This window comes from Anolis carolinensis, unplaced genomic scaffold (assembly GCF_035594765.1).
Source record: "Anolis carolinensis isolate JA03-04 unplaced genomic scaffold, rAnoCar3.1.pri scaffold_7, whole genome shotgun sequence".
Classification (NCBI taxonomy): domain Eukaryota; kingdom Metazoa; phylum Chordata; class Lepidosauria; order Squamata; family Dactyloidae; genus Anolis; species Anolis carolinensis.
Genome location: NW_026943818.1, coordinates 22573303 through 22600943, shown reverse-complemented (window position 1 = coordinate 22600943; position 27641 = coordinate 22573303). Strand labels below are relative to the sequence as shown.

At 38.4% G+C, this 27641-nt stretch overlaps 1 protein-coding gene and 1 long non-coding RNA gene across 3 annotated transcripts in view; one reads left to right on the top strand and one right to left on the bottom strand.

Annotated features, from left to right (window-relative positions):
- The window catches only part of tex14 (testis expressed 14, intercellular bridge forming factor), a 99559-nt gene that overhangs the window by 28770 nt on the left and 43148 nt on the right, over positions 1–27641 (bottom strand). Inside the window, exons 17-20 of one of the 2 annotated variants that reach the window (XM_062958938.1) lie at positions 24213–24473; positions 18898–18998; positions 6412–6519; positions 4300–4408 (exon numbers count right to left, since the gene is read on the bottom strand). In XM_062958938.1, the coding sequence (XP_062815008.1) occupies positions 4300–4408; positions 6412–6519; positions 18898–18998; positions 24213–24473 (579 nt within the window). The remainder of the gene's footprint in view (positions 1–4299; positions 4409–6411; positions 6520–18897; positions 18999–24212; positions 24474–27641) is intronic. The other variant, XM_062958939.1, reaches the window with a different exon arrangement.
- LOC134293277 (uncharacterized) lies at positions 98–1211 on the top strand. Its single transcript, XR_010000287.1, has 2 exons — positions 98–622; positions 706–1211. It is a non-coding gene; the product is annotated as an uncharacterized LOC134293277 (long non-coding RNA).

Sequence of the window (27641 nt, the reverse complement as noted above, 5' to 3'; positions counted from 1 at the left end):
GTATTGAAAACATGACTACAAAAAGCGTTGGATAATCCAGAACGTTGGATAAGCCAGTGTTGGATAAGTGAGATGCTACTGTATGTTATGGTTGAGCCTCATGGCTCTACTACTGGGAGACGTGGGCGTAAGACTCCTCGAGAGTCAGATACTCTCGAGGAGCGAGAAAGGAAGCGGCTGCGAGATATCTTTGCAGAACCATCTGACGAGGATTCTTTTGAGGGGTTTACTGAGAGAATGGAGGAAGAGCTGGTTAGCTCGGAAGAGGATGACATGGAATGGACTCGTGTAAGGGAGGATTTGGGTGCCACTGGCAATGATAGTATGGAAGGCGATTGGGGACCTTCAGGATTAGACCCGTGGACAAGCTGGAGGGATGGGACGGGATCCACAGCTGGGGATGCTGTGGGGCGTAGTCAAAGGTGTTCCAGTTCTGATGAGGAAAGTGATGAGGAAACGCCCGGGCTAAGGAGAACAGCTGATAGCGATGAGGACTTGTAACTGGCATAAAATGGGGTTTGGGAGCAATAGCAAATTGCGTTGGGCAAGGTAATCTGGACGAACGCTTGGGATCTGTGTGGGAAGTTTTCCTGAAGACGGGTGTGATTCGTTTGCTGACTACGTAAGTTATCCTGGACATTGGGCTCAGACGGCGGGAGGAATTGTGTGGGGTTTTGTTGTGCAACCTCTGCTTAATCTTAATAGCTTTGACCTTCCGTCGTCTTCTTGACGGACGCCATCTGCTTACTCTGGACTTACGGACTGACTGACTACGGCCTCGGATTCTCCTACCTGTGTCTATCGTTGGAACTGGTGAACTACAAACGTCTGCATCTGCCTTACGACCTTCGGAACGGATTGGGACTTCGCTGACTGCTTCTGCCCTCGTCTGCTGTGTTTGTATCGGGAAATTGCCTGCTGTGTGGAGGAGTAACCTCTAAGTTACTCAAACATAGCTCTTGGCAGCAGAGAAGCATCTGCTGCCAATTAGTTGCATTCCTTTGAACCTTTTGTTCACCAGCTTCTGTTTGTTTATTCCCAGGCTGAAGCAAGCTGTTTTGATTTAACCCGGATTAAACTCCGGTTTAATCCGGTTTATCTTTTGAACGTTTTTCTTGTCTCTTTTTACTTTTAAGGCCAGTGTTTGCCTAGCCCTTGTCTTTTACGGGCATTTTTGGTTCTGTAACTCCAATAAACTTTGTTATCTTTTATCTTGTGGCGTTCTGTCTTTGACACTGTACATCCTGAAGGGCATTGAAATATTTACAAAATCCACAATGAACGTGAACCCTGTGTCAGAGCAGACGTATAAGGGACTACTTTCCCGACTCCAGGGCCGAAGACGGAAACCGGGATATTATGTGTGAAAATCTAATTCACTCTCCAGTCAGCTCTGGAGTCAAAGGCACAGGGCTGCTGAATCAGCAATGGCTTGTCACGGATGTTGATAGCGATAATAAGATTTTCAAACAGCAGCACTACAGGGCGAAGAAGCCGTGCCTGCCAAAACACAGGAGAGTGGGGTGCTTTGCTTCAAACAGACCTTGTCTGATAAATGCCCATGCGGGGAGAATTTTAAATGGACTCTGTCCCCTTCCAAAGCTTCAAAACCTCCGCTAAGGAGAACTCCGCTCCCCCAGGCCTCCGATTTGGAAGATTATCGCTGAATAAACATGACGCGCTGAAATACTAATGTGAACTTCAACATGCGAGAGTGAGAAGGAGGCCAAACCAGATGTGACATTGAGACATCCGCGGGAAGCTCTGGCTGAAGCCAAGGTGCTGCTGGTTTTGTAATGGAGGTCAGAGAAAGTGGTCTGAGTGGCAGCCCAACAAATGTCGACAGGCAGCGTCTGGGCAGAAAACGCCATGGCAGCTGCTTCTCTGACAAAGCCGCTTTGGGAGCTCCAGAGACAAAGAGAGGTTCTCGAAGACAAGTAAATTGAAGTGATACGGGTCCTGCTCCCCATTTACCAGCTTGAAATATCTCCGGAGGTTCTAAAGCTCTGCTGTAGTCTTAATGCTATTTTTCCAGGACCTTGCTATAGCTAAATTGAGATTTTTTATAAACCTCTCAACTTATTTTTATGGGCTGTCAAATCGACTCCAAATTATGTTGACCTTCTGCTTGTTTTTCTTTCTTGTTTTGAGATTTATTTAGATAAGGTTTGTCACTGCCTTCCTTCCTACAAGACTGAGAAACATGACTTGCCCAAGTCTGTTTGACTGGGCTATAGGTATTTGAACCATAGTTTACCAGAATCCTATTTATTTATTTATTTGCGACATTTATATCCCGCCCTTCTCACCCCGAAGAGGACTCAGGGCGGTTTACAAGTACAGTAGAGTCTCACTTATCCAAGCTAAACGGGCCGACAGAAGCTTGGATAAGCGAATATCTTGGATAATAAGGAGGGATTAAGGAAACGCCTATTAAACATCAAATTAGGTTATGATTTTACAAATTAAGCACCAAAACATCATGTTATACAACAAATTTGTCAGAAAACGTAGTTCAACACACAGTAATGTTATGTTGTAATTACTGTATTTACGAATTTAGCACCAAAATATCATGATATATTGAAAATATTGACTACAAAAATGGCTTGGATTATCCAGAAGCTTGGATAAGCGAGGCTTGGATAAGTGAGACTCTACTGTATTTGAACCATAGTTTACCAGAATCCTATTTATTTATTTATTTGCGACATTTATATCCCGCCCTTCTCACCCCGAAGGGGACTCAGGGCGGTTTACAATTATATATACATATAATATATTATATTATACAACTATATTTCAATATTCAAGCTTCTACACCCCACAGAGTCCAAATCCTATCATGAATAAAAGCTTTAAATTTAGAGCCAATGCATCTATACAACCAAATGGAAGTTCCTAGAGATTAAACCTTAGACCAGAGGTCCCCAAACTAAGGTCCGTGGGCCGGATGCGGCCCTCCAAGGTCATTTACCTGGCCCCTGCCCTAAACGTTAGACTTAGGGTTGACCTAAGTCTACCTGGTCTTTGGACGTCTCTTTGTTTCCTTACCTATGGTCCTATGAGACCGTCTAAATGGTCTTTGAGGGCCCCTTTCCTTATCTATGGTCTTATGAGACCATCTAGATGGTCTTTGAGGGCCCCTTTCCTTACCTATGGTCTTATGAAACCATCTAGATGGTCTTTGGGATCCCTTTCCTTACCTATGGTCTTATGAAACCATCTAGATGGTCTTTGGGGTCCCTTTCCTTATCTATGGTCTTCTGATGGCCTGATGAGATCATCTAGATGGCCTTTGAGGGTCCCTTTCCTTATCTATGTTCTTATGAGACCATCTAGATGGCCTTTGGGGACCCAAATTAAGACCCATGGGATGGATGCGGCTATACTGAAGTATGATTTTTTGTTTACAGATAATATGTTAAATTGTGTGTATTTGTTTTGCAAGGGTAAGTATTATAGTTATTGCACAAAGGGGGTAGCCATCTCAGCGTTCTGAAGCTGGTTGCCATGGAGAAGTAGGCGGAGCCAACTGGCGTTTAGCAGAAGAGAGAGCAGAATTTGAAAAGTAACTCAGTCTGTGGTCAGAGAACCACATGGAAGGCTGGTTTTACAGTCTGTGATCTGAGAGTCACAGGAAAGAGACTGGTTCCAGGTTAAGGAAACCTGGTTCCAGGTTAAGCTCAGATATCTAGTTGTGTCATATTAAGCAAGTCAAGTGACTTGTTTGGGTTTATTGATAGAATCTGAGTGGTAAAAGGAAGCAATTCCAGTAGAACCGAAGTGTTCAGTTAATAGCATTAGTTGAAAGAATAGGAAAAGGTTTAAACTGCTCAAGGAAAGGAGAAAGTCTTTTGAGGGTGAATTCATCATATGTTATTGTTGCAACTGTTGAAGAAAGTGTACCTCTAAGTGAGAAACAATATTGAAACCACTAAGCTCTGTGCCTGAATCAACTTGTTATTGTTCTTTCAACATCTAAGCCTCTGTCGCATATATTCTAAACCAAGTTACACTACCATCTAAAGTGAAGAAGAACCATATGAAGAAGGAGATATGTCTCTCTGTGCTTCACATATCACAGTCTTTTTCTCTCATCTACATTGTACAGGCTTTCTGGGAAAATTCACAGATTCATAAAAATTAAGACCTGTCCTCTGTGATTGATGCGTCAGCCTGGACTTCAAAGAGGCATGCATCTGCTTATATATATATTCAGGGATCTTTGGAAAGCATTGAGTTAGCAAATAAACATCAGACAGGTTGGGCAGATACTAAAACAAAAGGCGAGCTTGCCTTGCACTGTAGTTATGGGATGTTCCAGACAGATTTCTTGGGAGACCTCCAAGTCATCTTGCCCACACAGTATCTGGGTTATTTCCAGATCTTCTTCAACAGCCGAACTCTGAGGGGATGACACAAAACAAAATATTGAAGGGAAATTTCAAAGAAGGGTCTGTGGATTTGAAATGGTGCATTAAGGAATGAACCACATATCATACGTTGTTCAAGATTAGAAAAGGAATATGATGGAAATGGCCTTTCAGGAAGAATTTGGCCAAAACAGCTCCCTGAAATCATTTCAATACATGCCGCAAGTCAGTTCTGACAGCAGATTACAGGAGCTGTCTTCATAGACCTGTCAGCAGCTTATGATACTGTAAATTATCACCTTCTCCCGAGAAAAATGTGGAGATGAAAAACCATAGACTACTTCCTACAAGGCAGCCTGAGCCCTGCCACATGCACAATGGAGGACCTTCTCACAACGACACTAGAGACACGCCAAGTGGACAGCTTCTGGTCAAAGGACATTTAGTATAATGCCAAGTTTTAAACTTTGTTGCTTTTTATACATTATAACTGTATTCTCCATTCGCTTCTGACATGATAAATAAATTTCAATACAGACTTTCCAGACACAATCTTTCAGAAGTTTGGTTCACACCCACATCCTTAAAAGCTAACCCATGCTGACTGTGACTAATAGGAGTTGCAATCCAATATCTTAAGGTCACAAATTACCCACTGGCTGGTTCAGTAGAATATGCTGTGGACTGCACTTCCTATGATCAATTCCATCCATACACAACTGGCACACAATGGGATACTCCCTGTTCCTTTGATCCCAGGCAAATGGGACAACCACAGCATGTATCATGCTGCAAGCAAGAATATATATATGTGTATGTGTGTGTGTATATGTGTGTGTGTGTGTGTGTGTGTGTATATATATATATATTTTATATATATATAAAAATTGGAGCCACGGTGGCACAGTGTGTTAAAGCGCTGAGCTGCTGAACTTGCAGTTTGAAAGGTCCCAGGTTCAAATCCCAAGAGCAGAGTGAGCGCCCGCTGTTAGCCCCAGCTCCTGCCAACCTAGCGGTTCGAAAACATGCAAATGTGAGTAGATCAATAGGTACCGCTCCGGTGGGAAGGTAACGGCGCTCCATGCAGTCATGCCAGTGGCCACATGACCTTGGAGGTGTCTACGGACAACGCCGGCTCTTCGGCTTAGAAATTGAGATGAGCACCAACCCCCAGAGTCAGACATGACTGGACTTAGCATCAGGGGAAACTTTTACCTTATATATAAAATTATATACATATAATTTATTTTATATATATATATATACACACACACACACACATAAATACAGTAGAGTCTCACTTATCCAAGATAAACGGGCAGACAGAACATTGGATAAGCGAAAATCTTGGATAATAAGAAGGGATTAAGAAAAAAGCCTATTAAACATAAAATTACATTGTGATTTTACAAATTAAGCACCAAAACATCATGTTTTACAACAAATTGACAGAAAAAGCAGTTCAATACACAGTAATGTTATGTAGTAATTACTGTATTTACGAATTTAGCACCAAAACATTGCAACATTTACTACAAAAACAATGACTACTAAAAGGCAAACTGCCTTGGATAATACAGAACCCTGGATAAGTGAAGCTTGGATAAGTGAGACTCTACTGTATATGTGTGTATATATATGTGTGTGTGTGTGTGTGTAAGGAGCCCCGGTGGCGAAGTATGTTAAAGCAGTGAGCTGCTGAACTTGCAGACCGGAAGGTCCCAGGTTCAAATCCCAGGAGTGGCTTGAGCGCCCGCTGTTGCTCCAGCTCCTGCCAACCTAGCAGTTCGAAAACATGCAAATGTGAGTAGATCAATAGGTACCGCTCCGGCGGGAAGGTAACGGCGCTCCATGCAGTCATGCCGGCCACATGACCTTGGAGGTGTCTACGGACAACGCCGGCTCTTCAGCTTAGAAATGGAGATGAGCACCAACCCCCAGAGTCAGACATGACTGGACTTAACATCAGGGGAAATCTTTACCTTTTATATTCCCTACACCTTGCCATCCTTTTGCTTTCCTTCCTTCTGCTTACCTCAAATTCTAAATTCTCCTGAGGAGCTAATGGGATGAAAAGGTCCTCATCAGGAGTTAGAAACTCCTCCGAAACATCCAGAGAGGAAGATGGGGAATCGATTCGACCCTATAAGAGAAACATGTGACAGTCAGAATTATATTCATCCACAGCGGGCCATTTTACTCAAAATATATATTGCCCTTAGACTTATCAGGTTCTAGGGCACAGAAAACAACATATTTCAATAACACAATATATCTGAACCCCCTATTATTTATCATCATCAACATCACTTGTGAGATTTCAAGCTCTCTCTTATACTCCCCGTTTTCTAGATTTTAAAATTCCGAGGCTTGTTTTGCAATCCAGAGCTGATGATATCTCACACATACACTCACAAAGCCTTTTCATTTAATTTTAAAGAAATGCCTTTTCCCAGTCCCTGGGTTCTTTGGGCATGGATGTTTCTATTAGACCAGGTCTGTGTTTCCTCTCAACCTCAAGGGTTAAAAGGAGGAGGAGGTTTCCATTCACTTTAGGTGTTGACTCCTGGTATTGTTTTATTGTCAGTGTTTCTGCATTTTTTAAATTTTGAATTTGTAAAACTTAGTAGATACATTTCAGGTTCTAATTTAAATTTGATTCCTATGATTTCCTGTGTTATTTGATGTATTGCCTTCCAAAATTCTTTTAATTTCTCACAGGTCCACCATTGATGAAAAAATGTTCAATTTTTCCCCACATTTCCAACACATATTAGATTTCTTTTTATTAAATTTTGTTAATTTTTCTGGGGTGTAATACCATCTGTATTGCATCTTGTACCAGTTTTCTTTAATATCCGTTGCAACTGTATATTTTAGTTTCTCTTTCCAAATTTTTTCCCATTGTTCCAAATTCAAACTATGGCCTTTTATCTTTTGCCCATTTTATCATACATTCTTTTATGTATTCCTCTTCTGTTGCCCATTTTAGTAGTTGTTGGTACAGTATAATATTTTTATTAACTTTTGGTCTTTTTTCATTATAATTTCCCATGTTCCCCGTTCTTGATTGAATCCTTTTTTAGCATCTTCTTTAAAGCTTATTTGTAATTGATAGTACAGTAGAGTCTCACTTATCCAACATTCGCTTATCCAACGTTTTGGATTATCCAACGCATTTTTGTAGTCAATGTTTTCAATACATCGTGATATTTTGGTGCTAAATTCGTAAATACAGTAATTACTACGTAGCATTACTGTGTATTGAACTACTTTTTCTGTCAAATTTGTTGTAAAACATGATGTTTTGGTGCTTAATTTGTAAAATCATAACTTAATTTGGTGTTTAATGGGCTTCTCTTTAATCTCTCCTTATTATCCAACATATTCGCTTATCCAACATTCTGCCGGCCCGTTTAGCCTGGATAAGTGAGACTCTACTGTATAATATTTTTATTAACTTTTGGGTCTTTTTTCATTATAATTTCCCATGTTCCCCGTTCTTGATTGAATCCCTTTTTAGCATCTTCTTTAAAGCTTATTTGGGCCGTGCTGTGGCGCAGGCTGTTGAGCAACCAGCTGCAGCCAGCTGCAATGAATCACTCTGACCAGGAGGTCATGAGTTCGAGGCCAGCTCGGAGCCCCGTGTTTGTCTTGTCTTTGTTCTATGTTAAGGCACTGAATGTTTGCCTTATATGTGTAATGTGATCCGCCCTGAGTCCCCTTCGGGGTGAGAAGGGCGGAATATAAATACTGTAAATAAATAAATAAAAATAAATAATTGATAGTATTGGTACCTTGAAATTTGTTTGTGTAATTTCTGTATGAGTTTTTTATTTTGTACTTGTTATCAATCTTTTTGAATATTTGTTGGCATGTTAACCAGTTCTCTCTACTAAATTCTTCTTGAATTGTTTAGTATGGAGAATCTCCAAAGGTGCGCCTTAAAAACAATGGCGAAACAAAGCTAGGTGAATGTATGGGATCAGCCAGAGACTTTGCTTAATTTGAAGAGTTCTTTTGATCCTGCTTAAGACCTTCCCTCAAGGTTTTCCTTACCAAAGCCTGACAGGGAGTCAGACATTAGTCCTTACGGGTCTCTCTTTCTGTCTATGCCTTAATTGTCAGTTGCAGCCTAAAGTGTTGTGTCCCAGGGAAGTGAGGAAAGAGCAAGGAAGCTGAAAAAGATGCCTAGATGCCACCTATTTATTCCGAGTAGCCAGCCGCCCTGAATCACAACTGTGCATCACATCTGCGCAGCTTGCAATCTGTCAAATGAACCACAGCCCACCAGTCCTTCTATGACAGCTAAACAGGATATCAGATGTGACTGTCCTGTTGACCAGGCAAAAACAGAACTCCTTGTAATTCGTAATAATGCCCAGCAGGCAGAGAATGGGATTGAGGTGATATGAACTAACAAGGGCTGCCTATGTTCCAGCCTCAACAATTGCTAGGAGACATCTGCAAGGTTTCTTCAGTAGTTTTGATCATCTTTGGATTGGGAAGACCAAGAACTTGGAAGTCTCACTTATCCAAGCTTGGATATGCGAATATCTTGGATAATAAGGAGGGATTAAGGAAAAGCCTATTAAACATCAAATTAGGTTATGATTTTACAAATTAAGCACCAAGACATCATGTTATACAAAAATTTGACAGAAAAAGTAGTTCAATACTCAGTAATGGTATGTTGTAATTACTGTATTTACAAATTTAGCACCAAAATATCATGATATATTGAAAACATTGACTACAAAAATGGCTTGGATAATCCAGAAGCTTGGATAAGCGAAGCTTGGATAAGTGAGACTCTACTGCAGGGGTCCCCAAACTAAGGCCCGGGGGCCAGATGCAGCCCTCCAAGGTCATTGACCTGGCCCCTGTCCTAAACTTTAGACTGAGGGTTGACCTAAGTCTACCTGGTCTTTGGAGGTCTCTGTGCTTACCTATGGTCTTATGAGATCGTTGAGATGGTCTTTGAAGGTCTCTTTGCTTAGCTACAGCCTTATGAGACCATCTAGATGGCTTGTGGAGGTTACTTTTCTTACCTATGGTGCTATGAGACCGTCTAGATGACCTTTGACGGTCCCTTTCGTTATCTATGGTCTTCTGATGGCCTGATGAGATCATCTAGATGGCCTTTGAGGGTCTCTTTCCTTACTTATGGTCTTATGAGACCATCTAGATGGTCTTTGGAGGTCTCTTTGCTTACCTATGGTCTTATGAGATCATCTAGGTCAGCGATCCCCAAACTAAGGCCCTCCAGGGTCATTGACCTGGCCTCTGTCCTAAACTTTAGACTTAGGGTTGACCTAACTCTGAAATGACTTGAAGGCACACAACAACAACAATCCTAATTTTGGACCATTTCATAGTCCGGCCCCCCAACAGTCTGAAGGACCATGAACCGGCCCTCCACTTAAAAAGTTTGAGGACCCCTGCTCTACTGTATTTATTATTTTTCTCTATTATTATTGGTATTATTAAATTTATTATTTTTCTCTATTATTGTTGCTACTATTACATTTATTTTACTCTATTTTAACATTACTGCGTATTGAACTAAGTAAGACTCTACTGTAGCTCTTTTCCAAAGTCACCTTTCAAACTATAACTCATTTTGGGGACTGGAGGATTTCAGCTCTATCTAGATCTAGATCTGAAGTACTGTAGAGTCTCGCTTATCCAAAGTAAATGGGCCGGCAGAACGTTGGATAAGCGAATATGTTGGATAATAAGGAGAGATTAAGGAAAAGCCTATTAAACATCAAATTAGGTTATGATTTTACAAATTAAGCACCAAAACTTCATGTTATACAACAAATTTGACAGAAAAAGTAGTTCAATACACAGTAGTGTTATGTTGTAATTACTGTATTTACGAATTTAGCACCAAAATATCACAATGTATTGAAAACATTGACTACAAAAATGCATTGGATAATCCAGAACGTTGGATAAGCGAGTGTTGGATAAGTGAGACTCTACTGTATTTGGAGGCTGCCTCACTGCTCTGGGCTGGTCAACGTATTAGGACAACCTAGCTGTGAAAATAACCTCAACAACATTTGTGGTTCAGTGTGTTGTCGAAAGCTTTCATGGCCGGGATCACAGGGTTGTTGTATGTTTTCCAGGCTGTATGGCCATTTTCCAGAAGTATTCTCTCCTGACGTTTCGCCCACATCTATGGCAGGCATCCTCAGAGGTTGTGAGGTATGGAAAAACTAAGCAACGTTGGTTTATATATATCTGTGGAAAGTTCAGGGTGAGAGAAGAACTCTTGTCAGTTGGAGGCCAGTGTGAATGTTGTAGTTAATCACCTTATTTAGAATTGAATAGCTTCACTTCCTGGCTTCTTCCTGCCTGGGGGCATCCTTTGTTCACAGTCATTAGCTGCCCCTGGTTGATTCAGGTCTGGAACTCCTCTGTTTTCAGAGTGTTGCTTCTTATTTACTGTTCTGATTTTTGAGTTTTTTAATACTGGTAGTTCTTCTCTCACCCTGGCCTTTCCACAGATATATATAAACCTTCCTTGCTGAGTTTCTCCATACCTCACAACCTCTGAGGATGCCTGCCATAGATGTGGGTGAAACGTCAGGAGAGAATACTTCTGGAACATGGCCATACAGCCCGGAAAACATACAACAATCCCAATTGGGGATTCAGATCTGGCTATGGTTACTCAGTCCTTTCCTGTCTCCAATACAGAGGATGAACAGAACCTCTTTTGTTTCCTTCTTTTGGGTCTTGGAATTGGAGGAGAAGAAAAAGAATGCCACCCACTCCTTGGGCCATAATGGTAACTCTAAATTGTCTAGGTTTCTTCAGCAAGAAGTGGTGACATCTCCAACTTCCCCTAACAGACAGAACATTCTCCAGGAGAAGAAGGCCACGGCCAGTTTCATGAATCAAACATCTTCCTGATGTTTTAGATTTCAACTCCCAGAAGCCCTAGCCAATATGGCTAGCGCACAAGAATTCAATGACTCCAAAGTACTCTATATAAGCCGGGTTTTTCAGCCCTTTTTTAGAACTGAAAAAGCCCCCCTCGGTTTATACTCGGGTGAGGGTCCTGGTTGGCTTATATTCGGGTCGGCTTATACTCAAGTATATATGGTACATTTATTATTTTCCTCTACATATTATTATTGGCATTGTTACATTTATTACCGTATATACTCGAGTATAAGCCAACCCAAATATAAGCCGAGGCACCTAATTTTACCACAAAAACTGGGAAAATGTATTGACTCAAGTATAAGACGAGAGTGGGAAATGCAGCAGCTACAGGTCAAAATCAAAAATAAAAATAGGTATTAATAAAATTGCATTATTTGAGGCATCAGTAGGTTAAATGTTTCTGAATATTTACATAAAACTGTAATTTAAGATAATAATAAGACTTTAATAAGATAAGACTGTCCAACTCTGAATACCTATATACTCAAGTATAAGCCGACCTGAATAGAAGCCGGCAAGGACCCTCACTCGAGTATAAGCCGAGGGGAGCTTTTTCAGCCCTAAAAATGGGCTGAAAAACTAGTATATACAGTATTTTACTCTTCTTCTTCTTCTTCTTCTTCTTCTTATTATTATTATTATTATTATTATTACATTTATCATTTTACTCCTGTTATTATTGCTACTATTGCATTTATTTTAATCTATTATTATTATTATTATTATTATTATTATTATTATTATTATTATTAATACATTTATTATTTTGTTCTGATATTATTGTTATTGCATTTATTATTTTACTCAATTTATTATTGTTAAAACATTTATTAATTTACTCTATTATTACATTTATTATTTTACTCTATTATTATTACATTATTCACAAAACACACTGGGAACCACATATTAAAATTTCATTTTTGTTGGCCGGTCAGAATCCTAAAATAACACACAAAACAGCTCTTTTCCTATTCAAAGCAACACAGCTGAAAATTGCATATTTGGAATCAATTGGAGTAAACTGTGGAGGTGATGCAGATATTTGACCTGAATGGGATCTTGTTAACAGCTTGTTTATTTTAATTTCTTTTGTACTGCGGGTTGTATGTATGTGTTTGTATGTCTATGTGTTTAATGTTTTGATACGGCCGATGGGCTAATCAATAAAATGTGATTTGATTTGATTACATTTATTATATAATCTATAATCTATAATAATAATAATCTATTATTATTACAGTAGAGTCTCACTAATCCAAGCCTCACTTATCCAAGCCTCTGGATAATCCAAGCCATTTTGGTAGTCAATGTTTTCAATATATCGTGATATTTTGGTGCTAAATTCGTAAATACAGTAATTACAACATAACATTACTGCGTATTGAACCACTTTTTCTGTCAAATTTGTTGCATAACATGATGTTTTGGTGCTTAATTTGTAAAATCATAACCTAATTTGATGTTTAATAGGCTTCTCCTTAATCCCTCCTTATTATCCAAGATATTCGCTTATCCAAGCTACTGCCAGCCCGTTTAGCTTGGATGAGTGAGACTCTACTGTATTATTATTATGACACAGCAAACAAGATAGATATGCTGTATTATTATTATTATTATTATTATTATTATTATTATTATTAAAAGGATACATAAGCACATTTACATTGAAGAAGTTGAGAATAATGATTTAATCAGAGTTGGACAGTGTTATCTTAAATTACAGTTTTATGTAAATATTCAAAAATGTAATGTTATTATTATCTATTTTTATTTCTGAGGTTTACTGCTCTTGGCTTATACTTGAGTCAATGTTTTCCAGGTTTTTTTGGGTAAAATTAGGTGCCTCGGCTTATAGTTGGGTCGGCTTATACTCGAGTATATACAGTATCTGGAAAACCAGACGTGAGACCCCATTGCCATAGAGAATCCTGAAAGACCTCCTTGCATCTTGCTCTGAACCCACAACTTTCTAAGCTATGTCGTACCCACACTATACTAGTTTTATTTTGTTGTTCAATAAAACTGAAACAGTAGAGGAACTAAAAGTTTAATTCCATGCCAAGGGAAGAGAAAGTGGGGCAAGAGTGTCAAGCCATTTAATAATTCCTCGTAGTTGGCCTCTGGCAAGCATCGCAACTCGTGTCTATCCATCAGGTAGGGTTTATTGCCCTATAGATTTTAATTAGGAACTTTTTCTTGTAAACCTTCAGCCACTGAACTGTTCTCATGGTCTAATAAACCTTGAAGACATGTGGTAAAAAGACGGGAGGGAATTGATGCCTCACATTTCAAAATGTTCTGTACAGGGAGGCACAGGAGTTCAACGTTTAATAGGAGACAGAAAAAAAGACTTTATGAATCGATACAACCAAGTTTATATAGCTCCCAGGTTCAACAAAGCAGGGGATGGTTAAAATGTAGATCAGTGACTACATGCTGTTTACAAAGGCCATTTTGGTGGCATCTAGGCCTCCAGATGTATCAGAATTATCTCCCATTTTTCTCCAGCATGTCATGCTTCTCCTGATGCTCCCAAGATTGGCTGTTCACATACAAGTGGACTTCATTTCCCCATATTTTGGCAGCATACGTGTGCATGTGCCTCATGAATTGTATCATAACAATTTCAGGAGGAAGAAATTACTGTATATACTCGAAGATAAGCCGAGTTTTTCAGCCCTTATTTATGAGCTGAAAAGGCCTCCCCCCGGCTTATCATCGGGTCAAGATCAAGGCCGGCAACGGAGCCTACAGGCTATTGCTTGCAATATGTGATCTATTTCTTTATTCTACCTTATCAGTGTGTTTACTTTTGCAAAGCCTCCCTGCAGGCTATTGCTTGCAATATGTGATCTATTTCTTTCTTCTCCTCCCTTATCAGTGTGTTTGCTTTTGCAAAGCTTCCCTGCAGGCTATTGCTTGCAATATGTGATCTATTTTTCTCTTCTCCTCCCTTATCAGTGTGTTTACTTTTGCAAAGCCTCCCTGCAGGCTATTGTTTGCAATATGTGATATATTTCTCTCTTCTCCTCCCTTATCAGTGTGTTTACTTTTGCAAAGCCTCCCTGCAGGCTATTGTTTGCAATATGTGATCTATTTTTCTCTTCTCCTCCCTTATCAGTGTGTTTTCTTTTGCAAAGCCTCTCCCTGCAGGCTATTGCTTGCAATATGTGATATATTTCTCTCTTCTCCTCCCTTATCAGTGTGTTTACTTTTGCAAAGCCTCCCTGCAGGCTATTGTTTGCAATATGTGATATATTTCTCTCTTCTCCTCCCTTATCAGTGTGTTTACTTTTGCAAAGCCTCCCTGCAGGCTATTGTTTGCAATATGTGATATATTTCTCTCTTCTCCTCCCTTATCAGTGTGTTTTCTTTTGCAAAGCCTCCCTGCAGGCTATTGCTTGCAATATGTGATCTATTTTTCTCTTCTCCTCCCTTATCAGTGTGTTTACTTTTGCAAAGCCTCCCTGCAGGCTATTGTTTGCAATATGTGATCTATTTTTCTCTTCTCCTCCCTTATCAGTGTGTTTACTTTTGCAAAGCCTCCCTGCAGGCTATTGTTTGCAATATGTGATATATTTCTCTCTTCTCCTCCCTCATCAGTGTGTTTTCTTTTGCAAAGCCTCCCTGCAGGCTATTGTTTGCAATATGTGATATATTTCTCTCTTCTCCTCCCTTATCAGTGTGTTTTCTTTTGCAAAGCCTCCCTGCAGGCTATTGCTTGCAATATGTGATCTATTTTTCTCTTCTCCTCCCTTATCAGTGTGTTTACTTTTGCAAAGCCTCCCTGCAGGCTATTGTTTGCAATATGTGATCTATTTTTCTCTTCTCCTCCCTTATCAGTGTGTTTACTTTTGCAAAGCCTCCCTGCAGGCTATTGTTTGCAATCTATATATATAAAATGATAAAGTTGTTTGCGCAGTGACTATAACAACAAAACGAAACATCCCAGAAATACGAAATTTGGCAACACAATGCAAAAGGCTTGCCTCCAGGTTACAACAACACAACCACACCACAAAACCACAATCCAGACCCACAAAACACACAACAACGCATCATGCGATAACAACACAACTAAACGCCCCAGAAATACAAAACTTGGCAACAAAATGCAAAAGCCTTGCCTCCCAGTTGTAACAACACAACCACACCACAAAACCACACAGGACCCACAAAACTCACAACAACGCATTGTGACTATAACAACACAACTAAACGCCCCAGAAATACGAAACTTGGCAACACAATGCAAAAGCCTTCCCTCCAGGTTGTAACAACACAACCACACCACAAAACCACAAACCGGACCCATAAAACTCACAACAACACATCGTGACTATAACAACACAACTAAACGCCCCAGAAATACAAAACTTGGCACACAACTAAACGCCCCAGAAATATAATACTTGACAATACAACGCAAAAGCCTTTTCTCCTGGTTGTAACAACACAACTACACCACAAAACCACAATCCGGACCCACAAAATTCACAACAACGCATCGTGACTATAACAACACAACTAAACGCTCCAGAAATACAAAATTTGACAAAACAACGCAAAAGCCTTGCCTCCCGGTTGTAACAACACAATCACACCACAAAACCACAATCCAGACCCACAAAATTCACAACAACGCATCATGACTATAACAACACAACTAAACGCCCCATACGAAACTTGGCAACACAACACAAAAGCCTTCCCTCCCGGTTGTAACAACACAACCACACCACAAAACCACAACTTGACAACACAACGCAAAAGCCTTGCCTCCTGGTTGTAACAACACAACCACACCACAAAACACAATCTGGATCCACAAAACTCATAACAATGCATCATGACTATAACACCACAACTAAACGCCCCAGAAATACGAAACTTGGCACACAACTAAACGCCCCAGAAATACAAAACTTGACAACACAATGCGAAAGCCTTGCCTCCCGGTTGTAACAACACAACCAAACCACAAAACCACAATCTGGACCCACAAAAGTCACAACAACGCATCGTGACTATAACAACACAACTAAACGCCCCAGAAATACGAAACTTGGCAACACAACACAAAAGCCTTCCCTCCTGGTTGTAACAACACAACCACACCACAAAACCACAATCTGGACCCAAAAAACTCACAACACATTGTGACTATAACAACACAACTAAACAGGATGGCCATCTGTCTGAGGGGTTTGGGTGGGCTCTTCCTCCATGACAAAAAGAAAGAAAGGGGTTGGACTGGATGCAAACTACAAATCCCAGCCCCCCATGGCATGGAGTCCATGCATTTCAATTAGAGGCCTCTTCCTTTTCCCTTTCCCCGCCATCCAACCCATTGACCCAGTTCCATGGCTCCGCAGGCAGGAAAGGCTGGGACAGATAGAGTGAAGGAAGGAGGGAGGGAAGGGAAGCGAAGGAACGCCAAGGACAAGAGCCCTCCCTCTCTGCCCGGAAGGCCAAGAGCAAAAGGGAGTGAAACACAATTGATCTGGTTATATTTACCCTCCTTTCTGACCAGTGTGTTCTTATCAGCAAGCTCAAGATTGGAGCAGAGAAAGGGAACAGGATAGGAATAAAGGAAACAAGGAGAGCACCCACTCTATCTATCCATCCACTCATCTATCCATCCACTCACCCACTAATAATAAACACCTACACAGGCAAGAATCAGCCATGCACTGAGTCTACAAGGCCATTCAGTGCTCATCCACCTCCCCAATCCCTACATTCACACTTGGCCTCCAAAAAAACAATTACAATAATAACAATGACAACAACAACAATAAGAATCAACACCATCACAGGCAAGAAGCAGCCAGGCACTGAGGTTGAGAGGCCAGTCAGTGCTACACTGGGCCTCCAAAAAACAATACAGTAGCATCTAACTTATCCAGCCTTCATGACCACTACAACAACAACAATAATAAACACCTACACAGGCAAAACAAAAAAAAGACTATTGTACCACAATAAGATGTAAACCTCACTCAGCAGAATCAGACATCACGATTAACAACAAACCAAAGACAACAGGGATTTCAAGCAATTATCAATCAACACAAAAATTGAAGAAGGTAACAGACTTCAAATACTACTACTAATGTGAGTATAAAGAAGAGTGGAGGTCACAGCATAAATACAACCTAATGTAGACTGACCAACACCACCAGACTAAGCCACAGCAACGCGTGGCCGGGCACAGCTAGTATGTGATATATTTCTCTCTTCTCCTCCCTTATCAGTGTGTTTACTTTTGCAAAGCCTCCCTGCAGGCTATTGTTTGCAATATGTGATTTATTTCTCTCTTCTCCTCCCTTATCAGTGTGTTTACTTTTGCAAAGCCTCCCCGCAGGCTATTGTTTGCAATATGTGATCTATTTCTCTCTTCTCCTCCCTTATCAGTGCGTTTTCTTTTGCAAAGCCTCCCTCGCACTTAATCAAGGGAATGTTTTGAAAAGAGAAAGACACCCTTGCAAGTCAGGAAGAAATATATATATATATTCATTCATCTCATGAAAGCATTTTCCCCTGAAATATTTGTTAAACTCTCCTACGGATATATAGGCATTAACCCCTTGCAATGTTTTGCAATCTCTATGTACCTTTATATGTGTATATATCTATATACATTATTTTTATATATGAATTTACCCTCATATGTTTGCAAGTCTCTGCAAATATCTATATAAAGAGAGATGTCTGGATAGATATGAATATATTCTTACCTACCTATATATAGGGCTTGGAAATATTACAGGGGGGGAAATGAACACACAAATATATATAGACATGTCTAGATAGATATGAATATATATATAGAGCTTGCAAATATTGTAGGGGAAATGCATACACACACACAGAGGGATTTGCAAATGTTTCAGGGGGAAATGCATATGTGAAATTAGTATCTATAATTATAGATCTATATTTAGCTCTGCATTGTTTATATAAGCATTGAATGTTTGCCTGTTACTATGTTGGAAGCCACCCATGGGGAGATAGGGTGGGATCCAAATGAAGTTGTTGTTATTATTATTATTATTATTAGGTTATTGATGAAACCATATGTTTTTTGTTGCCCCTACTTTTCCACTTATAGAGCTAGTTTATTGCTTTTCTTTGAAATACGGCAAATATTCAAAAACATTTAACCTACTGATGCCTCGATTAATGAAATTTTATTGGTATCTAATTTTATTTTGAAATTTACCCATAGCTGCTGCATTTCCCACCCTCGGCTTATACTTGAGTCAATAAGTTATCCCACTTTTTTGTGATAAAATTAGGTGCCTCGGCTTATATTTGGGTCGGCTTATACTCGAGTATATGCGGTATGTTCATTGGTTGCAGCAGGGGAGAAACACTTTAGCAGCTCAACAATTAAAAACCTTGAACTATAAGATTAAGTGGCTGGCAAGCTGTAACCCACACAACATTATATATAAAACAAGACTTGCTAGCAACAAAATTCTGTGAACTGGAATGGCTTAATTAAGGGAGCAAGCAAGCAAACAAAATAAACCTAAATCGAACTGCATACCTTGCAAAGGTCCTCCGCAGCGACAGAAAGGGCTGCATTCTTGCGCAAGGTTACGCCACATGTCATTAGGTCTTTCTTTGTTGGAAATTGGCTGCTTTTGCCTAATAATAAATTATATTATTATTTATTTATTATTATTATTATTATTAGTGACATTTATATCCCGCCCTTCTCACCCCGAAGGGGACTCAGGGCGGTTTACAAGTATATATACATACAATATATTATATTATACAACTATATTACAATATTATTAGTAATATTGCATGTAATATAAATATACAATTATAATAGTGAATTACAGTAGAGTCTCACTTATCCAAGCTTTGCTTATCCAAGCTTCTGGATTATCCAAGCCATTTTTGTAGTCAGTGTTTTCAATATATCATAATATTTTGGTGCTAAATTCATAAATGCAGTAATTACTACATAGCATTACTACATATTGAACTACTTTTCTGTCAAATTTGTTGTATAACATGATGTTTTGGTGCTTAATTTGTAGAATCATAACCTAATTTGATGTTTAATAGGCTTTTCCTTAATCTCTCCTTATTATCCAACGTATTCACTTATCCAACGTTCTGCTGGCCCATTTACGTTGGATAAGCGAGACTCTACTGTATTATATTATACGACTATATTACAATATTATTAGTAATACTGCATGTAATATAAATATACAATTAAAATTGTGAATTATAATTATTATTACATTATATTACATCATAATATTATTATTTTCTCTTTTCTGTATCGTTCCAATTTTAGTGTATGTGCTGCCGAAGCGAGCAGACATCATAATATTATTATTAATATTACATGTACAGTAGAGTCCCACTTATCCAACACTTGCTTATCCAATGTTCTGGATTATTCAACTCATTTTTGTAGTCGATGTTTTCAATACATCATGATATTTTGGTGCCAAATTCGTAAATACAGTAATTACTACATAGCATTACTGTGTATTGAACTACTTTTTCTGTAAAATTTGTTGTATAACATGATGTTTTGGTGCTTAATTTGCAAAATCATAACCTAATTTGATGTTTAATAGGCTTTTCTTTAATCCCTCCTTATTATCCAACATATTCACTTATCCAACTTTCTGCCGGCCCGTTTATGTTGGATAAGTGAGACTCTACTGTATTAGCAATACTGCATGTAATATAAATATACGATTATTATTGTGAATTATAATTATTATTACATCATAATATTATTATTCTCTCTTCTCTGTATCGTTCCAATTTTAGTATATGTGCTGCCGAAGCGAGCACACATCATAATATTATTATTAATATTACATGTATATACAATATATTATAATATTAGTATAGTATAATATTATTATATATTATATCGTTAAATTGAGACAGGAGACATTATACCATATAAAATGAAACTAAATTATAAAATTATTATTCTCTCTTCTCTGTATCGTTCCAATTTTAGTATATGTGCTGCCGAAGCGAGCACACATCATAATATTATTATTAATATTACATGTATATACAATATATTATAATATTAGTATAGTATAATATTATTATATATTATATTGTTAAATTGAGACAGGAGACATTATACCATATAAAATGAAACTAAATTATAAAATTATTATTCTCTCTTCTCTGTTCCAATTTTAGTATATGTGCTGCCGAAGCGAGCACACATCATAATATTATTATTAATATTACATGTATATACAATATATTATAATATTAGTATAGTATAATATTATTATATATTATATCGTTAAATTGAGACAGGAGACATTATACCGTATAAAATGAAACTAAATTATAAAATTATTATTCTCTCTTCTCTGTTCCAATTTTAGTATATGTGCTGCCGAAGCGAGCACACATCATAATATTATTATTAATATTACATGTATATACAATATATTATAATATTAGTATAGTATAATATTATTATATATTATATCGTTAAATTGAGACAGGAGACATTATACCGTATAAAATGAAACAACAAGAAGAGGGGAACGAGGGGGAGGCAGGCATTAGCATGCAAAGAAGAACACCATTTCTAAAGGACTTGGCCACCTGACAAAATATTGAAATGAGTAAGGCAGCGGAGCCTAAACAGCCTTGAAAATAATGGCGACTAAAAGCCCAATTCATAAAAGCCAGGGAGATCCCTCTTTTCAGGGAGCGGGGGAAATCTGCAAGAAACAATTTCGCTGTAAAGGTTCCAAATTATTCACTTTTTTGGACGTTCTCCTTCGCCATGTACTTATAACCAAACAAGTGACTGCGGAGAGCAAATACTTGGCACCCAAACCAGAGATTTCAAACCCATTAGCCAGATTAATCATACGCTACTACCACCCCCTTAGCTGATGCAAACAGCCCCTCATTTCTCTGCCATTTTGCAAAATCCCATTAAGAACATTTCTGGGGCTGCAGAACAAAGCCAAAGCTCCGCCTGCAGGCAGCTGGAAAAACAACAGGATGAAGGCACTTCCATGAGTCATTTTTCCCTTCCCAAATCAATAGCACCACCTCCACTTGTGTTTCTCAGAAAGTGGCATTTAGAGGAATTCTAACCCTCTATCATTCTCTTGTCTAATGTTTACTTCAAGGCCACAGGCTGGTATGGAAAATCCTAAAAACTTTTTCATGCATTCTTACATTTTCCAGAAATACGCTCGGCCACTATTCATTTCTCGGGTCAGAAGTGAACCGAGGATACAAGTTGTAATGGATTTGCAAAGCCACTGACAAAAATGTACTGGTTTTCTCCAAAGCCAACAAAAGAAGGCAGGTGTCTTGGAGTAAAGAGAGAAATACCTCACTTTCACTGTTACTACATGAGGATGAATCCATCAATGATTCATTTATTTATTATTATTTATTAGCGACATTTCTATCCTGCCCTTCTCACCCCGAAGGGGACTAAAGGCGGCTTACAAGTTATATGTACATACAATATATATAAAAGGGTAATGAAATTTCGGCCTAGGACAAAACAACAAAACTACACATCCCAGAAACACTAAACTTGCCAGCACAACCCCTCATCCATGCCTCTACGTTCATACAACAAAAAGCTCCAGCTACTCCAGAAAACAGCCAGGCTTTGAGACTGCAAGCCTATTCACTGCTATTCCATCTGGCCAACAAAGGATTCCCATAAGCCACAGCAACGCGTGGCCGGGCAAAGCTAGTATATTATATTATTAGCATAGCACAAGGTAAATATTAATAAGGTAAAAGTTTCCCCTAACATTAAGTCCAGTCGTGTCTGACTCTGGGGGTTGGTGCTCATCTCCATTTCTAAGCCAAAGAGCCGGCATTGTCCATAGACACCTCCAAGGTCATGTGGCCATTGGCATGACTGCATGAAGCGCCGTTACCTTCCCACCGGCGTGGTACCTATTCATCTACTCACACTGACTTGTTTTCGAACTGCTAGGTTGGCAGGAGCTGGAGCAACAGCGGGCGCTGACTCCGTTCCCGGGATTTGAACCTGGGACCTTTCGGTCTGCAAGTTCAGCATGACTGCATGGAGTGCCGTTACCTTCCCACCGGAGCGGTACCTATTGATCTACTCACATTATTATTATTATTATTATTATTATTATTATTATTATTATTATTATTTTAATTTTATACCCTGCCCCATCTCCCCGAAGGGACTTGGGGCGGCTTAAATGAGGCCAAGCCCGAACATCAACAATATAAAAACAAAGCAATAAAACAAATGAATCAACAGCAACAATAAAAACAGGTCATTAAAAAAACCCACATACAAAAAACTATAATGATAAAATCTTGGGTAGGCTCCAAAAAGAACTGGGCCGAAAGTGCAAATTGGCATGTTTTCGAACTTCTAGATTGGCAGCGGGCACTCACTCCGCTCCTGGGATTCGAACCTGCGACCTTTCGGTCTGCAAGTTCAACAGCTGAGCGCTTTAACACACTGCGCCACCGGAGGCTCCAATATAAGTACTATATATATTACTATACTGTACCATACCCCTATATTTTAATATTATTAGTAATATTACATGTAATATAAATACAAAATTATAATAGTATATTATTATTATTATTATTATTATTATTATTATTATTATTATTATATTGTATTACATTTTAATATGACTATCAATATTATATCAATATACAATACAGTAGAGTCTCACTTATCCAACATATACGGGCCGGCAGAATGTTGGATAAGTGAATATGCTGGATAATAAGGAGAGATTAAGGAAAAGCCTATTAAACATCAAATTAGGTTATGATTTTACAAATTAAGCACCAAAACATGTTGTACAACAAATTTAACAGAAAAAGTAGTTCAATACGCAGTAATGTTATGTTGTAATTACTGTATTTATGAATTTAGCACCAAAATATCACGATATATTGAAAACATTGACTACAAAAATGCATTGGATAATCCAGAACATTGGATAAGCGAGGCTTGGATAAGTGAGACTCTACTGTATTATATATTACTATACTGTACCATACCGCTATATTGCAATATTATTAGTAATATTACATGTAATATAAATACACAATTATAATAGTGTATTATTATTATTATATTGTATTACGTTATAATATTATTATCAATATTATATCAATATCAATCTATATATATAAATGAGTGATGGCATCATGACGACCGACAAAACAACAAAACTACAGGCCCCTCAACCTCAAAATTTGACAACACAACCTATCATCCACGCCTCTAGGTTGATACAACAAAAAGAAAAGAAAAATAAAGTACTAATTAGAGGGAGAGCAATAATTGTTTTTATCCAATTGCTGCCAGTTAAGAGGGCTAATCTCTGCCCACTTGGTCTCCTAGCAACCAACTCAGCCAAGGGACAGCCAGGATTCAGTTAGGGGACAGGCAGACTTAGGCCTCAGGCCTTTCCACAGATTATCTAATTTTTCAATAAATTGCGATATTTTGGTGCAAAATTCATAAATACAGTAATTATTACATAACGTTATCATGTACTGAGCTGCTTTTTCTATCAATTTGTTGTAAAGCATGATGTTTTGGTGCTTAATTTGTAAAATCATAACTTAATTTGATGTTTAATAGGCTTTTCTTATCCAAAATTTTCGCTTATCCAATGTTTTGCAGGCCCGTTTATGTTGGATAAGTGAGACTCTATTGTATATATTATTATATTGTTATATTGACACAGGAGACATGGTGGAATGATGTCTTCCTGGCCCCCTTCTTCATTCTGGCATCAAAGCAAATGAACAGGGAGGGGGTTGTTACAGGTACGGTCACTCTGTCCTCGTTCTTACTTTGGCTCTGGGTCCCCGCAGTTCTTTTCGGCACTTTCTCCTCTTCGGAGTCAAAGAACAGCTTGTGGTCCCCAACTCCGCAGCCAATTTGCTGTCTTCCTGCTGCAGTATTTGGGGGGCAGCGCCAGAATTGTTCTCGGCTGGAGGGGCTCTGCTGGCTTTCTGTTTCGCTCTCCGAGGTCCAGCCACTCGAAGGAGGGTACTGAGCAGGGTGGCCAAGATGACCAGAAGCGGTCTTTTTGGCCATCTGCTTCACTTCCACTGAGAAGGGGTAAGAGAAGAACAACAACACGGTTTTGTTTCTGTGCTTTAGGGTTTGAACAGTGACTGCTTGGTGACTAAGCATGTGCTTGGCATGAACAGTGTGGTCTCTTTAGACCCAAATGGCAAGATCTCTTCTTCATACCGCACAATTATAGCTTCATGATCCAACTTTCATCATGAGAATTAAAGTTTGGTGTGGTACCAGCACAGAAAAACCCTATCTCACAAAACGACACGTCCTAGCATCCCATGGAGCTGTGACATGGTAGTTACAATGGAATCAAATTTCTATAACTGTGTGGCATTGAAAAGACCTGTGTAATAGTGAAAGCCATGGCATTATACATTAGAATAGCCCATTCTGCAGCCAAAAGGACTCCTGTGGCTGTTTGCATCAGAACACAGATTGGGAAAGTGTGGTACTAATGAGAGGAACTGAATTAATAATAATAATAATAATAATAATAATAATAATAATAATAATAATAATAAAAACTTTATTTATACCCCACCACCATCTCCCCACGGGGACTCGGGGCGGCTTACACAGGGCAAGGCCCAACTAGCACAATTTACAAAAACAACAGCATAAATACATTGAACAATATACAAAAAATAATAAAACACAGGAAGACAATAAAACAAGAGCTAATACAGCAGTAAATCAATCAACCACCAAGTACAATTCAGTCGACTTCATTCATATAAAATAACATCATCACTTAAAATACCAGAATAAAAGGGACCTAATATAATTCAGGATAGAGTTATAGTGCCAACTGAGGCTGGTCATCCACTGACTGTCTCACCAAAGGCCAACCTAAATATCCAGGTCTTCAGCTGTTTCCTGAAGGCGGATAGAGAGGGCGCCAACCTATATGCTTGAGTATAAGCCGACCCGAATATAAGCCGAGGCACCTAGTTTTACCACAAAAAACTGGGAAAACATTGACTCCAGTATAAGCCGAGGGTGGTAAATTTCAGCAATAAAAATAGATACCAATAAAATTACATTAATTGAGGCATCAGTAGGTTACATGTTTTTGAATATTTATATCAAGCTCAAATTTAAGATAAGACTTTCCAACTCTGATTAAATCATTATTCTCATCTTCTTCAATGTAAATGTGCTTATGTATCCTTTTAATAATAATAGAGTAAAATAATACATGTAATAATAGAGTAAAATAATAAATGTAATAATAATAATAATAAAAATAGAGTAAAATAAATGTAATGGTAGCAACAATAATAGAGAAAAATTATAAATGTAATAATACAAATAATAATAGAGAAAAATAATAAATGTATTATTTATTTATTTGCTACATTTATATGCCGCCCTTCTCACCCCGAAGGGGACTCAGAGCGGCTTACAAATTAAATTTACATACAATATTATATTAGCATAGTACAATACTGGTAATAAATTACCCTCTGTTGACCATTCTAATAACATCTGGTATAATATCCTAATAATTTTTTTTTCCTTTTTGCATTACAGTTTCCCAAGGGCCTTGATTTTGTGAAAATCCCTTTTCTGTATCCTCTTTATAGCACTGTTTTATTTGATAGTATTGAAACCATGTTATTTTTGGAAATTCTTTTTTAAGTTCATCATGTGTCTTTATATTAAAGTTTTGGTTGTCTGATTTTCTCAAAATTTGTTTGTATGTTAGCCAATTTTCTGTCGCTAATTCTCTTTTGTGTTTGGCTTCTATTGGGGATATCCAACATGGAGTTCTTGCGTACAGTCTGTCTTTATATTTTTCCCACACCCTTATTAGAGATGCTCGAATATAATGATTACCGAAATTTTTCTCAGTTTTCCTTTTGTTGTACCATAAATAATTGTGCCATCCTGAGCGCAGGTCATGGCCCTCTAATTCCAGTAGTTTTACATTCTTTAGTAATATTATGTACCATATATTCTCAAGTATAAGCTGACCCAAATATAAACCAACCAGGATTCTCACCCGAGTATAAGCCGAGGGGCTTTTTCAGTTTAAAAAAAGGGCTGAAAAACTAGGCTTATATTCAAGTATATACAGTAAGTACTTTCAACACACAAGCAAAACATACCATCTGTTTAGTCAGGTCAAAAGGCAGATAACATTATTCTCCTAGCTGACAGACATTTAACTGAAGAATAGCTCTTTCTCTTCTGTTTTATTGTGGTTTAGAATCAGGATTCCTATCCCTCTACCTTTCTCTTGTCTAATGCCTCCTTCAAGGATGGAAAATCCTAAAAACTCTTTAGAGATATCGCTTCTTTGCCTAATGCTGCCATCCAGTGGCCAATGTGGTAAATAACACAAACCCTGTCATAACAACTATGAGGCAGCCAGACTTTGAAGCTGCAAGGCCATTCAGTGCTAATCAAGGTGGCCAGTTGCAACTGTCACACTTGCCTCAAACAGATAAGACTTTTTTCTCCCACCCTGAACATTATTCAACAGATATATAAACAGATATATTAGCATTGAATAGCCTTGAAGCTTCAAAGCCTGGCTGCTTCCTACCTGGGGAGTCCACAGGTACTGTATATACTTGAATATAAGCCTAGTTTTTCAGTCCTTTTTTTGACGGAAAAAGCCCCCCTTGGCTTATACTCGGGTGAGGGTCCTAGTTGGCTTATATTTGGGTCAGCTTATACTCGAGAATATATGGTGCATTTATTATTTTTCTCTATTATTATTGGTATTATTACATTTATTATTTTTCTCTATTGTTGTTGCTACTATTACATTTATTTTACTCTATTTTTATTATTATTAATACATTTATTGTTTTACTTTGATATTATTATTATTGCATTTATTACTTTACTCTATTTATTATTACTTGTATTATTTTCCTGTATTTATTATTATTATAAAACTCTATTTTAAAACTGGCCCTTTTTATTTATTTATTTATTTACAGCATTTATATTCCGCCCTTCTCACCCCGAAGGGGACTCAGGGTGGATCACATTACCCATATAGGCAAACATTCAATGCCTTTTAACATAGAACAAAGACAAGACAAACATAGGCTCCGAGCGTGCCTCGAACTCATGACCTCCTGGTCAGAGTGATTCATTGCAGCTGGTTGCAGCTGGCTGGCTCTCCCGCCTGAGCCACAGCCCAGGCCCTAACTACTAAACGGTGAATGACTTCCCTG